Source organism: Abrus precatorius, unplaced genomic scaffold (assembly GCF_003935025.1).
Source record: "Abrus precatorius isolate BTA unplaced genomic scaffold, Abrus_2018 Scaffold9, whole genome shotgun sequence".
In the NCBI taxonomy this organism is placed as follows: Eukaryota; Viridiplantae; Streptophyta; class Magnoliopsida; order Fabales; family Fabaceae; genus Abrus; species Abrus precatorius.
This window is the reverse complement of record NW_020874439.1, coordinates 12,408,054-12,424,172: the sequence shown is the minus strand read 5'-3', so window position 1 is coordinate 12,424,172 and position 16,119 is coordinate 12,408,054. Positions and strand designations below refer to the sequence as shown.

General features: G+C 28.2%; 1 protein-coding gene across 3 annotated transcripts; it reads right to left on the bottom strand.

Moving 5' to 3' along the window:
• Positions 1-8,350: 8,350 nt before the first annotated feature.
• Positions 8,351-16,119, bottom strand: LOC113848943 (dnaJ protein homolog 2-like). Of its 3 annotated transcripts, XM_027478390.1 has the most exons (9): positions 15,718-16,069; positions 15,498-15,548; positions 14,782-14,953; positions 12,804-12,969; positions 12,560-12,698; positions 9,792-9,925; positions 9,570-9,712; positions 9,256-9,454; positions 8,590-9,161 (listed from the first exon to the last, which is right to left on the bottom strand). In XM_027478390.1, exons 3-9 carry the CDS (start codon positions 14,929-14,931, stop codon positions 8,833-8,835), a joined length of 1,260 nt encoding a protein of 419 aa, XP_027334191.1. In that variant the 5' UTR covers positions 14,932-14,953; positions 15,498-15,548; positions 15,718-16,069; the 3' UTR covers positions 8,590-8,832. The 3 variants fall into 3 exon arrangements, with proteins under 3 accessions (XP_027334190.1, XP_027334191.1, XP_027334189.1); XM_027478389.1 differs by lacking the exon at positions 15,498-15,548 and having other exon boundaries at positions 8,351-9,161; positions 15,718-16,119; XM_027478388.1 differs by lacking the exon at positions 15,498-15,548 and having other exon boundaries at positions 8,594-9,161; positions 12,560-12,701; positions 15,718-15,845.

Below are 16,119 nucleotides of genomic sequence, written 5' to 3'. Positions count from 1 at the left end.
TTCTGCCCCACTTTTGGCTCCAATGCCAATTTTTCTGCCCAAAGGGTCAACTATTTATGCAAAATTTGTCCACTCTATATATATATATATATATATCAAAGAATTGCAGGGAAGATGAAGTTTAAAGCAACAAATGCTGGTAAGAGACTTATTTAACTAGAATGTTCTTTTTATTATAAAAACCAAAAGAATAAACTTAGATTATATAACTTTACAGGATGGTAAAGAATAAAAGATAATTAGAGTTAATAGCAAAAAAAAAAAGTTAATAAGGGTTATTTTAACAAAAATTTAAAAGTTACTTAACTTTTTAAGATGTGACGTGACTTTTATATCTTAATTTTAGTAATTAATGATAAGATATAATAACTAGATTTTGTTTCTAGACTTTATGTATTTATTTACGTAATTTTAGCTGAATATTTGCTCAATAGAAACAGTGCTGGGTGCAGAAAAACAAATGCAATGGTGTGTAATGGAAAGGAAAGGAAACAAATTATATTTTGTGTATCAAACATAAAATCTGACTTGAATATTTTTCATTTATCTTAAATAGTTTGTCATTTTAAAATATTAAAAAATTAAGTATTTTTTTTATTAAGATTAGTTGTTACCGACTAACCACTATAATAATTTTAATATCACTTTAAAAATAGTCCTCACTAATTAATAGTGATATTTTAACAAAATTAGGGATTAAAATTTTGAAAATCAGAAGTGAAGTAACTAGGAAACGGGTTTGACAGTTCTAGTTAATGGGGTAGGTTTAACAATTACTCGTTCCATGAACAGTTATATGAGAAATGGGTAGCTTGTTGTACAACAAGATGCTATTTATTTATTTATTTATTTATTTATTTATTTAATTGAACTATAACACTTTAATTCTAGAGGATTTTTTCTTTTTAATTATAGTAATTAAGACACGTGTTTGTTTCTATCTTGTTAACGAGGTATCCACCATGCTACTAGGACCAAAAGGTGTTCAAACAAAAAGACTTTCCTAACTAATATTAGTTTCTTTATTTTTACTTAGATGAAATTATTTATATAATAAAATTGATTAAAATTATATGTATTTTATTTTTAATTAAATTCTTTAATAAATATAATGTTTGACCTTTTTATTTAAAATATTAATTTGATATATTTTAATCATATAAAATATAACAAAATGAATCATTTTTTAAGTTTTATGATTGTGTACAAAATAATTTAGTTTAATTATAATGACAATATAAAATAATTTTACCCGGTCATCCAATTATATATTATCATATCAGTAAAAATTATTAATTTATATAATAGTTAGTATAAAAATCATACTTATGAAGTTTGTAAGTTGATTGACAAAGTAAAAGTCTTTACACTAATTAATTGTGTACTAAAATTAAACTCATAAAAAAAATATTTATAATTCATGACTCAATTTTTAAAGTTGCTAAAATTTAAATTTAAATGAATAGTTATAATTACATATTAATTGATTGATTGAAGCAAAATTTATCAAATATTAAATTGATTGTGAAAAAGTAAAATTGAAATTAAATTATTAAAAAAAATTATTAAAAAAATCGTGCAAATGCATGTTTTCATAACATATTATGATAAATGACCTTTTCATGTATCATAAACAACAATTGATATATAGTTATGTAATTTGTACTTGAGTAATAAAATCAAAATGATTCATAATTGAAATATTACAAATAATTAAATTAATTATGATATAAAAAAATTTAATACTATGATAATAATGTCAATAATATTTACTTATTTTCAAATTATAAATAGATCAATAAATATTCTTAAGTTAAATTAATTTGTTAATCTTTATATAATTTGATAGTCTATCTTTTTCCACATTTCTTTTTTTATATATAGTTATTTTTCATAAATACTTTTTCCAAATTCATAAATCATATTATTACTTGGTGATATTTTTTACTTGATTTATATTAACATATTTGAATACTATATACCAGTAGAGATAAGTTTAAAATAAATTTTTGTTTTTATTTTTTACTATTTTATTATAAAAAAATTTATATAAAGTCTGTCTAAAAACTTGAATTTACAATGAAAGAAGTAGAACTTTAAACCTAAACTTTTTGTAAAAGCAATTTTCAAGATTCTTCAAGATTTTAGGAGTGATTCAAAATTTCTTTTTCATTCTTGATGTTTTTTTTATTTAGAATATTTTAGTTATTAGACATTGAATATATTAGTATAAATATACTTTGAAATGCATGTTCTTAATAAATTTAGTATTAAATGTATCATAAGAAATTTACCTATAAAAAATAATTATAAAAAAATATTAAATAAGAAGTTGATAAATTAAAAATACCATGTCATTCATATTTAATTGAGATATAATAATATTAATTATTAAAAGGTTGAACTAAAAATTTAAATTATAAGAATTTAATTAAAAATGTTAAAAAACTGTAGGAACTAATAGTTCAATTTAATATATATATATATATATAGAGAGAGAGAGAGAGAGAGAGAGGAGAGTACTGATTCGGTATTAGTTACATTATTTTTATCATACATTTAATGATAAAAAATGCTTTGTGGAACGAAGCCGGTTTTGTATTACACGATTTTTTTGTTTGATTGGCCGCTAATTATTTATTAAAACTTTATTTTCCTTTCTCAGACTCCTATTTTGATTGGTTAATTTTCAATTCATAACATTTTCGTACTAAAATATTTTGTACTATTTAACAATGTTAATTTGTGGTTAGATATAATTAAGATTTATGTCAATGAAATTGATTTTAAATTTTCAAAATCTGCCTTTTCTTTTTAGTTTCTTATGTAACTAAAAAGAAATGTGAGTTTTCAAATTCTTAAATAAAAGCATTTTTTAAAAAAATATCTTAAATAAATTTATTTTTAAAATTTATTCTTTTTCCGTTATGTTATATGACTTTTTTTTTGCATTTAATATTTTTTTTTCATTTTAATCTTAATTTGAATTTGAATATTTTAAAATATTTTATCATTTTAATTTAATATTTTAATTTCATAAAATATTTATTATTAATAATAAAAATATTTAATATAACACCCTCAATTTTGTGACCCTTGTATGAAAAGAAATAGAAACTTTAGTGTAAGATTTCTCGTTGTAGTGAGGAAGACCATCCAAAAATCAGGTTCTCTTAAGTCTTCTTGCTGTAACGAGGAAGTCCAGAACCCCTGCATACCTTTTTTCTACCATAAGGCCTCCCTGGCTTCTTATTTAGGTTCTATCTTTTGTAGATTTAGGTCTGGAAAGAAAGCCCTGCCTGATGCTGTAGCAGCTTATACTTATGCGTTGTATCCTTACTCGGCTCGGGCTCTTTTGATTGATTCCAAAGCCTAGGCTCAAGACTTTCGTTCCAGGTTTTGGTCAGAAAAGGCTTTCAACAGATCAGCATGCCGTAGTGAATATGTACCCAGGCCCTATACACACTGCCCGTCACACCTTGGGAATTGGTTTCGCCCGAAGCATCGGACCAATGATCACCCATGACTTCTGTGTACCACTAGTGCCACAAAGGCTTTTGGTGGTCTTATTGGCGCATACCACGGTGGGGTATAACGAAAAGTAGGAGTGTCTATTGGATCGGATAAACTAATAAACCTGATGATTCAAATCAATCCAAATCGGAAAACAATCCAAACCGATACTTAACGGGTCCGATTAGATCCAAACCGATCAAACTCGATGTGGTTTGGTTCGATATCAGGTTAGCACAAGTCAACCTTAGACCCGATGACATACCCGATTAACCCGTTAATTTGCGTTGACTTTTTTTTGTAAAAAAAGAAAACACCTTCACATGCAATAAAGTGTATTTTGAATTTGTGTATTTGTGTTGGAATGTTGTATAATTACGTTAAAATTATGTGTCAAGAATTATTTGAATAAAAAAATTAACATTTTTTCTATTTTTTTATTTTAGGTTATTTAATCAGACAACTCGATGATCCAAACCGAACCAACCTATTCGTATTTAGTTTGGATTGGTTCAGATTTTTAAATTTGTTTGCACAAATCTAAACTAAATCAAATCAATCCATTTTGATCGGTTCGAATTATTTTTTCTCCAAATTCAAACCAAATCGACCCGTGGATACCTCTAACAAAAAGTGGATAAGGTTGACTCAGCTAATACTCTCGCTGGAGTGAGAAATTCTAGCTGAAGCGAGGAGATTCTCGTTGCAGTGAAAATGACAAGACATCAAGGGGAAAAAGATATCAAGTTTTTTTGCTGCAATAAGAAGCTCTTGCGCTGTAGCGAAAATGTCGCGAGTAGAGGGGTATTTAAAGGACTTCAACGTCCAAACTTTCATTATTTCTCCTCAGCAATTTTCTCTTTCATTCTCTTTGTTCTCTTACTTTCTCTTCTCAGAGAAACCTCTTCCGAACTCGAATCTCTTCTAGATCTGAACTTAAACCTCTATTCCATTCAAATCCAAGTAAATTTCTTGGAACTTGGTTTTCCAACTTCATTCCTATTTCTCAATTTTCTCCAATCTAAAGTTTTATATTTTATGATACTTAAGAAAACCTTAACCCTTAAGGCAATATTCTCCATTGGAAACATCATATTCCTCCTTCGGATCTTTAGGAAAAACTCAGCTTACGAGACTCATATCCAGGTAAAGGGAGTTGATCCTAAACCCTAAGTCTTATTTATACTTTTTTGAATTAAAATTCAGATTCTCTTTCTTAAAATGACAAATCCCTAATGCTTTCTTAACAATTACGGTGTATAAATGAATTTTTTAGTATGAAAAACCTATGATATGTTTTGAGAATAAGTTTTTAAGAAGATTTTCATAAAGGTGTTATTCAATATATATGTATATGTGTTAGGAAAAGGGGATAAATCTTAGGATAGATGATTTTTATAAAGACTGAGAGATTGTGATCCCCAGCAATGTATCTCTAAACTATACAATTAGGTTGAGTTCAAAGATATTTGACATTCGGTACATTGTATTGATTTGTATGATGTGAAATTGATTGATGAAGAGTGTTTGATTATTTTTGAATGATGAAATCTATTATTAGTAAAAAGTAATAAAAAGAATTAGTGTGAATTCGATTGCATGTTAAAGGAAATTATGAAAGAGAATTGATGTAAATGATTGATTGATGATTTAAATGTAATGAATGACATAGTATGGTGAATTTTTATTATGAAGAGAAAGAAAAAGAGTGAAAATTGTGCTATCATGAGAAAAAAGATGAACAGAAATAGATATGAATATTTGAAAAGTGTTGAGGAAATATGTGTCATGAAAACTAACTAAAATGTGTATGGATAGTTATAGAGATTCACTAGGAGTATAAAATATGGAGACGATTTAAAAAATCTGGGAGAAACGTAGGGTAGTGAATGACATTCGCTTGTGTATACATAATTTATTGATTGTGAATGCATTACATGGTCTTACACTAGTTTTCTGACTAGACTCTTGACTATACTTTTGCTAAGGGACTCTTTATTGTATACGTTTATCCGTGTGCAAGGGCTAATTGACAACTATCTATACTTATGAAAGACCTCAAAGGATCTTAGAGGCAATGATTGTGAATTATGAGATGTGTGATTATAATATATAAATCATAACGGATTGATTAATGTGATTATAATACAAGTATTGTAATACATTGACAGGTGTAATTATAATACATGTATTGTAATTCATTGATTAATATGGTTATAACCCGCTTATTATGACATGATGATCTATGAATGAATAAAGTGGTATAGTGTCAATGATGGAATGATTGAGGTTGGTTGTGTGTGAAATATTGTGTATTGAGGTGATTGTTATGATGCTTGATCTGTTGTAGGTTCATTAATATAGTACATGAGCTAGTACTATTTTGACATGTATTCTGTATCAAATAATATTTTATGTATTACTTGATTCATTTATAAGATAAAGGATTTAGTGTGGCAGATAATACTCACACTTATGAATTATTTTTCAGGAAATGAAATTGAAGAATAAATAAAGATTATCTGTTATAAGATCATATCTTCCGTAAAATTATAAGAAAGATTACTCTGTTAGAACTTAGATTAATTTTGAAAATTGTAACAATTTTAATTTAGTCTTTATTCAAAGTTGGCAAGGATATGTAACCATTTTCATATTATCGATTCTGAATTTATAATATTTTGATAAGTTTTATTGTAAATAATACTTTGAAATGTATTTGTAATTTTGATAGTTAGCTATTTTTAATTTGTAGTTTTCATCTAATTTTAGATATAAACTTACTTACTGAAAGGTAGTGTTGATCATTTTTAACTTATATGCATGTAATACAAATTAAGAAAAATGTCAAGCTGTAAATTTTAGTTTTTACTATATTTATAAATTTAAAATTTTGAAAACTATCTCTTATAATATTTTGAATACCCTTAAGTTTTCATAAACTGAATAAAAGAAATGTAAGTTTTACTCTTTCCTTCAATTCTTTAAGCTGTAAATATAAAGAAATTTACTTTATTTTTCTTTTTCATTATAAAATATTATCAATATAAAATAAGAAATTAAAGATGTTACATTTAATCTTTTAAATTTAAAAATATTTATACAATATATTTTAAATTATTTATTTAAATATTTTATTTTGCATAAAAAATTGCTAGGTTTATTTTAATTTAATAATAATACTAAAATAGCTTTAACAATATTATTACAAAAAATAAATGAAGTATATAATTTTATAACTAATAAAACTTTAAAAACTAATGAAAGTTGGTCTGAGTAGTAAGCGGCTTGGTATTACTTAAGTAAAGTCTTGGGCTCAGTTCTTGTGTACGTAAAAAATCTCTGATGGTAAATTCACCCATCATATTCAGGTACGCGATTTAGGTCAGATCCTGATTAAATCAGATAGGAAATAAAATAAAATAAATTTTTAAAATCAATCACTTAAATAATGAGTAGAAATTATAATTAAATGTCATTTATTCAGTTAATAATAATGGTAAATTTAGATTCTTTCTTCTTCTTTTCTTATAAAATAATATTTAGTTTAAGTAACGGTACCAATTATATCCTAGATTCAATAATATAATTGCTGAAATGACACTCTGAAATTTAAATGATATATTATTTATAACAGTGAATAGTTTTAAGTACATAAATATTAAATGATATTACATTCTAAGTTTAAAAGTTATAGTTATAATAATAACCAAAAAAAAGGGTTATAGTTATAATAACATCATTTCAAATCCTACATTCTGAAATTGGTCAATGAAACATAATAATAGCAATTTAGGAACTTAAAAAGTAGACTGATAATTTAATAAAAATAATTAATTGATTATAAATCAAGTCAACAAAAAAAAAAATAATTACACAAAAAATATAACAAAAAAATAATAAATAATTGCAAAGTCAAATTTAAATATCACTACATAAAAAAAAAAACCGCTGATCAACCTTTTAAAATAAAAAGAATGATAAAAAGATAAATAAACATATTAAATTTATGCTAAATTGACTACAACTCTTGGCGTCTCATTCCAATGTACAACCAAACTTACTTCACCTTGTCAACTTTCTAATTTAATAAACTTCAACAATTTAATGCTTTGTAGAGCATTTCTTGTGAGACTTGCTTGATGAATTTTTTTTTTAAACCTATTGCAAATGGACTTCTGCAAAATTTTGAAACATTTTGTTACACAATGTATTTATTATACAATAAACTATGTTTTCTTTGAATATCTAGAAAATCAATATATATTTTATGATGAAAATAATAATAGATTTCAATATATTTTTAAAATTACACCCTTTCAAGGTAAGATAGAACAAATTATATATTCTAAAATTAGATTAAAAGTTGACGATTTTTTAAAACTAAAACACAACATATAAATTGTATTAAAAAATTAGCAAAAAATACTACCTTTTACTTCAAACATGTAAAGAGGAAAAAAAATTGAAACTTCTCACACAAACAACATTCAAAGAGAATATATATCTTGAAAAAAAAAACACTAAATAAAAATCAGTAAAGAGAACAAATTAAAGGGTTCGGGTTCTTGACCATACTAGTCACAAACGCCTATTCCAGTACTAAGTATTATTATATACATATGAAAAAATCATGAAGTTTAAATTAGCACCTAAAGAAGAATATACCAAGGTAAGAATATACCTAGTTCAAGTAAAAAGAAAAAATGTCTTCACACTACGGAGACAAAATACTTTTGACCTATCCATACGAGATTGTTTGAGATGATATAGGAGTATTTAAAGATTTTGATAGATTTTAGCTGCTTGTGAAATTTTGCATGTAAGAATGCATGATAGAATATATCCCCTCAACACTAATACGTGATGAAGAGATAATAAATTTTTATCTCAAAACAACTGTGACTTGCTAAAGAAAAAATGTCATTCTACTACAAGTCATTGAGTCGCTATGATGCGAAGCTCAGCAACCTAGAACTCGTCACACTAACTACGATATTTCTCCAACAAAAGAAATCTAATGCGGGATATGTAAGGATTACCCCAAAAACTTAAGAGCCAAATAGCACGAGACATGCAACTGGGATCTGCAATCATTATTACCACACCTTGCACAAAAAAGCATTTAATTTGCATATACTTAAATATTACAACAAAATTCAAATTTAACATAGAAATCTGCCAAGAACTGTAAACTAAATAACATTACCAGACGATACCTAAAGGTAAATTATCACGCAGCTATGACTGCATTATGCAAATGGATGATGACCATTCAGAACCATTCTAGATGACGAATGAAGTCTAGCATAAGCTGTGCTACTGTTGAGCACATTGTACTCTAGACGGACCAGATGGCTCATCATCATCTTCATCATATGCCTCATGGAATTGGTGTTGATGCTTTCGTCTCATCTCCTCCTTCATGTTGACATCATGCAAAGTGGTCTCCTCACAATCATCAAGCTCCATATCTGACAATTGTTTGCTGGTCTTCTGAGGTAATACCTTTTCTAATAACTGGCATTGTTCAGGGGACAGAAACCCTGAGTCTGGGAAATCAACATCAAACTTGATGTACAGGCGTCCCCTCATGAAGGGCCTATTGTGTTGTGGCATTCCCTCATCATTTATTGCTTTATGTTGACCTACATAGCATAATTACAAATCATGCATCAGAAAATGGAATATAAAGGTTATATAAAATTCCAGTTGTGTACTACCAAAATTATTAAATATTACCTGGCTTGATGACTTCCCCAGGGTTTGATTTGATCAGAAGTTGCCTACCATCAAGATGCGTGACAGCAAACTGGAAGCCACAGAGTGACTCGGTTAAGCTGAGATTATGATCAATATAGAGGTCATCATGGTCCCTCCTGAACCTTGGGTGCTCCTTTACTTGTAATACAAAAACAATGTCACCTGTGATTGTGTCAGGCTGCACAGCAAGACCAAGTGCAATTAATTTAACAAACCACCATTAAGACAAAAATGATCAACTTCAGGCAGTCTTCACAAAGTAAACACTAATAGTACAAGAACTATAAACTTACAGCTTCATCTGCTTGTCCTTCAAAAACAATCTTGTGACCCTGCTGCATCCCCTTCTCAACATGCACCTCCAGCACCTTCTTTTCCTGGGTAACCTTGTTTCCTTTGCACTGAGGGCATCTATCTCTCTCACTGATGACCTCACCTGCATGCATGACAGATGAGCTGGAGAAAACAACACCATACAGCAGCCTATCAAATATGGAAAATGAAGTTTCCATTACCAGTTCCTCTGCATTCAGGACAGACATGTTGCATTTGTTGAATCATGCCTAGACCAATCTGCCTTCTTGTAATCTTCATACCTGTGCCTTGGCATCCAAAACAATTCCCAGCTGTTCCACTTTTTGAACCTTTCCTGATTTGTCAAAAAATTGCAAGTAAAACAACTGTTGTAACTGAATAGTTGTCAAATTTTGACAATTAATAAGAAATTCCATTAAATATATATATATTTAAATAATCAATAAAGTATACAAACACAAACAAATAAATTTGAAGACTGACATGAACTAAAATGCCCCACCATAAGCCACTAGCATTATAATTGATCCTGAGTCCTAAAAATATTAAGTCTATCGTAACATAAGATATAGTGGCGTGACTTAGAACATAAGGCTCACTTAAACACCATGGATTCCACAGATCTTTTGACAATTGACCATAGTTATCAATAATGGATAGTGGGGCATAGCTGCCAACACCAAAAATGATATAGCTGGATTGCCACTATTCTGAATTTTTTATATAAATACATAAATTGAAAACAAATACTCGAATTCATGACATACTGATAATTAAACATAAAATATAAGTATATAACAATAAAAGTAAAAAAAATATAAGGAGTTAAAGCCTCTAAGTGGTGTAACAAAACATTAAGGACCAAATAAAACTAGAATTGAACAAGAGAATTCGGACAAAAAAAAGAGAACAAAACATTCAGAAATCAACATAACACACAAAGAAAAAGAGAAGAGGACAGGGAGAGAACAACTTTGGGATAGTAGCAAAACAAAGGGAAAACCAGAGCACTTAAAATGCAGAAGAATGGATGGTTTGCCAGAAATCACCAGAAGCTGGCTAGTAAACACCCACAAGCTCACCAGATATTCACCAGAGCAGTAGGTAGATAGTTTGCACAACAGAGGCTCAGAGAAAAGAGGGTGCAAAAGTGGGGAGGTAAGATTGGTTTTTCTAAACCCATTTAAAGCTTTTTTTATTTCAACTCAAAGACCCCAAAATATCCCTAAACATGGCCTGCAAACTGCAATGTTAAAAATTTAGGACATTATTGGGTTTTTGAAAACTTTCACAGTAGCATCCAACACATGCGCAAAACACTGCGATTTCCACAACTATAGTGTCTGCAACAGCCACAACACTGAAACACCATGACAAGCTTGGAATAGTGAATGGATACCGCAACACAACACCACAGCACACTATTCACAACCTAGCTTCTGACATGGATCAGACAAACAATTGAAGCTTTCATCTGAATACAACTATAAATTATGGCAGGAAAAGTTCTGAGAAGTGACAAATATTCACAAAATGAGTGACTTTTTTCTATATAAATCCAGTAGTTTAAGTCACTGTTTATTTCAAGAGAATTTTAGCCACCGCTTATCTCAAAATATTATTTCCATGCACCATAGTTGTCAATCCCAAATAGCAGCAGAGGCACCAACCCCAAAACTGCCATAGCAGTTAGTGGGAAGACAGCTATTCTAAAATTTAGACATACAAATTAAATAATTCATATTATGCACAATATATGTGCTTGAAAAATAAAAATTACATAAAATTAAGGACATTCATCATTCATAACCAAGAGTTATAATTTTAAACTGAATACAAAAGCCAAATATCAACATTAAGTTATGGAACATCTCAGCTCAGAGAGATCAGAGTGATGTTACCAAAGTTATTAATGGCAGGCTATAGTGGCGCTATAGGGGAATAGCATAGCAGAGCAGTGCAGAGTAGCCATAGGCCCCTATAAAATTTGAATAGCAGAGCAATTTTGAATAGAAGCCAAAATAGCAGCTGTAGCACTGCTATGGCAGTGTTGGAGTGAAACTAAAAAAAATAATCATTTTCTCCCTAAAAAAGCACTGGTTTGGGGGATTTTTCTACTTTTATTGTTGTTTACTAGTATATTTTGCCTAAGAACTATGACTTCTTATTTTTAATTATGAACATGTCATGTATTTTGAGTATGTTCAAAAACCTTTTAGCATATATACATATATAGTACAAATAATTTATTTATAAATAATATTTCTAAATAGCGGTCGCTACATCATTTTTTATATCATTTTTTATGTTGACCGCTACGTACCACTATCCAACATTGATAACTATGGCTGTTACACTAGACAACGTGGGATTGGCAGAGGGACGGCGAGAAAAGGAGAAATGTCTCAATCTCACCAAAAATTTGCTAAAGTGCTGAGCAGCTAACAGTAAAGAAACATGTTGGCTTCTCCATAGAAACCCTATTTTTCTATGAAAAGAATAAATCCTAAAAATACCTCCTTTCTAGATCTTTAAGTCTCAAAACAAACTGGGGTAAAGTGGGAGATTTTCTGCCTGAAAAGAACAGAAACTGAGATGAATCCACTATAGTGCACTATTGACCACTATCCCAAGCACATAATGTTCGACATGGATGTCCACGTTGCTCTTTTATTGAAACCCCATCCTTAACATCACTTCATTCTCCATTTGGGATTCCACGTATACAGCATAAGAAATACTGAATACAGTGAATTCTAGAAAGAAAAAATAGCAACAACCTAATACAATATTCTTTTAGTTTAAGCCAGAGAGAACATATTCATAGAACTGCCATATACAAACATGTATATCCTAAAACTAAATGTAAAACAAAGTAAGGCAAATTAATTAAATAACTGCATAAAATGATGATATTCTTTTAAAAATATCAGATGTACAAAAAATATAAACAGAAATAAATCCATACCCTTTACATTTTTGGCATAATATGTTTCTAGAAAGTGATAGTTTCTTTGTTGTGCCATTATACACATCCTCCAAGGAAACCTTTAAAGAATGCACCACATCTTCACCATGCTTCTGTCTTCTACCTCGTGAACTACCACCTGCTAAGAGATAATAGCAATAGTGAGTTGGCCGATAAACTCAAAACTGCAAGATGATTCACAGATGATAATGAAATAATGTAAATTTAAAAGTGAAAATCTCACCACCAAAGCTTGCTCCTCCAAAAAATGATTCAAATATATCAAATGGATTATGAAACGAGGTTCCTCCTCCCGTCCCTTCTTTAAGGGCATCCTCACCAAATTGATCATAGAGTTCTTTCTTTTTAGGATCACTTAAAACTTCATATGCTTGACCTAACTCCTTGAACTGATAAGGGAATTAGATATTTAGAATTAAAACATTATGCACGGACAACATGAAAAGTTGGCAGTTTTTCTATCACAAAAGTTAGCAAGTGAACAGCATATTATATATAATGAGAAAACTACAAACCTAAAAATATAGCATGCTCAAGTTATCTGCATGCAACATTAATATTAAATCTCTTTACAGTTTGCAATATATACTAACTTAATTAAGAGATAACTGCAGAGTCACTAATATAAAATGTTTATAATGAACTTATAAAGTCAGACAGTGAAAATCGGCCCTAATAGAAGAGAATGGCATTTGCATGGGATAATCAAAATGCAGCGAAGAAATAGTGACCACTAGGGATAGAAACAGGTCAGACCGCTTGACAAAGGCCTACAACCTGGCCTGGTTTAAGCCTAGCCTAACCTTTTCAATAAACAAACAAGGCTTAAACTTTTTTTAAAGCCTGTTTAACAACACTATAACATTAATTTTATTATTATTACTATTTAATTATTATATTAATATATTATGTTTAATTATTTTTTATAACAAATAAAAATTCTTTAAATATGAATTATATTTTATTCAAAATTAAAATTTTATAAAAAATGATAAAAAATAAAATAAAAAATTTTATATACAACATATATATATAATAGAATCATATAATAAATAATATAAATAATATAATTTTAAATAAATTATATATAATAATATATACTTTTTGTAACTTAATATGTATTTTATTTTTATTAGTATAAATTTTTTGAATAAAGTACCTATAAAAAAAATTTACATACCAGATATATAGCACATAGCAACATAACTAAATATAAATGTCAATTTTAAATAATTATTTTTTCTGAATTTGACATAGATGTAAATAATTTTTTTTCTTAAAAAATATAATTATTAATATACATTCAAAATTCAATAATTAATAAATATTTACAAAAAAATATAAATAAAAAATTAAATTATTAATTAATTAATTTATAATATATACATATATATATATATATATATATATATTTTAATACATTGTATCAGTAATATTTTTTATATTATATTAATATTATAGTATAGTTAATTTTACGTATATTTATTAATTTAAAATAATAAATTAATGAAATAAATAAAATTAAATATTTTGTAATTATTTTTTAAAATTTAATAGTTATTATTATTGTCATTATATATATATATTACATTAAATTTAAATTTATCTATTTTTAAAGATATAATAATTTTTTTCAGCTGATTTAATAAATTGTGAATGTTATTTTTTGTGATCAATTTTATGTGTTTACTATGACTTTATTTATTAAATATAAAATGTCTTTAAACAAATAAAATATGATTCTAAAAAAATTAAAACTTTTAATAATTTAATAATTTTAAAAATAAATAAAAAAATAAAAATTTATTTAATATGAAACATTTATAATTAGTGGTCAAATAATATTTTAAAAATTATTTATAAAATTATTACAATTATTTAATAATTATCAATAACACAAATAAAAAGTAAAAAAATATATAAACTAATTTGATAATAAAATATTTATATTTTTATTAATATTAAAAAAAAAAATTTGTAACAGGCTTTAAACCAGGCCAAACTGAAAATAAAGCTTTTAAAAGATAAGATGTTATGTTAAAGGCTAAACCTATTTAAAGTAAAAAAAAAATAAAGCTTTTAACAGCTAACAAAGCTAACAAATTCAAACGCCTAATAATTATGTTATGTTACAGGTCAAACTTGTTTAAAATAAAAAGCATGAATTGGCCTGTTTCATCCCTAATGATCACAAAACTTACCTTTTCAGGATCTCCACCCTTATCTGGATGGTTCTTCATTGCTGCCTTTCTATAGGCCTTCTTGATTTCATCTTCACTAGCAGTTTTTGAAACACCAAGAACTTCATAATATTTGGTGTTATCACTCCTCCTTGGTCCACGCCCAAACATGACTGAAGCACCTCAAAAAGCACTAAACAAAGAAGGAAGGAATTATAAATTTAGAAAAGGATAAGTCATGGAAGATTCACTTCATTTGCTAAAAATAATTTAACATTTACATGAGAATCCATCGGAATAAAAAAAAAAAACATAACTACACTGATCCACGAAGGCATGGTCGTCCCACCCCCATAAACTCCCCAGTTTACACCACTCACTAATTAGACACGGTCATGCCATGTCAAATCATGCACAATACACCACATAGGTAAAAAAAAATGCATCAACTATTCTCATACAACAAAACATACCCAAGTTAAAATTCTGAATAATTCAATTCAAAACAGTCCTCTCATAAATTCCTTTCCTCTGAACTGCTAAACGTTAATCCAATCTACAAACCTTCAACCAACCCAAGATTAAGTGAAATGTCTTATTAATTCCCCAGCAACGAAGGAAACAAATTTAACTTTCAATATTATTATTATTTATTATTTAAATTTCCATACCCAACAGAACTAAACAAAATACCGTAAAAAAAAAAAAAAACAAAAACAGAAAAAGCAGAAGATTACCCAAAATCCAAAAGAAATAGTGAAAAGCTTATCGTAAACCTGAACCCGTAACTTCATGGAAAATAAACGCCAGAAATTTCTCAATACAAGCACAACCGAATAAAAAATTGACAACTGAATTTCGGATCGAAGATGCTGAGGATGGAAAACCCCAACGCAATTGAAACAGAGGAGTGAACGGATCTGAACCCTAGAAATGAAAGAGAAAGAAAGAGCTTACACAAAGGCTTTTCGTTGGGTCAGCGTCGTGCTCTTCCCCTTCCTTTCTTCTTCTTCTTCAAGGAAGAAGAGAAACCCTCGAAGATAGAGAGAGTGGAGAGAGAGAGAGAGAGTTCCGAAGAAAGAGAGTGAGAGAGAAGAGGATGAATAAAGAGAAGGGGAAATGGTTTTGTAAGTAATGGAATTGCTATTTCCACTCCTGGTTGGATTGGACCCTATAACCAGACAGTGGAGTTGTAGTATAGTTGTGGCTTGATGCGTACGCTGATTTTGTTTCCTTGTTATGGACTTCCTTAATTGAGAAGCACTTGTTTCAGATTCGAAGAGAGCGTTACTGTGATTTAGGAAGCCGTGTAGCATTCATAGGCCTCACTTGTTAGGTACTAGTAACCTAGTCATGCTT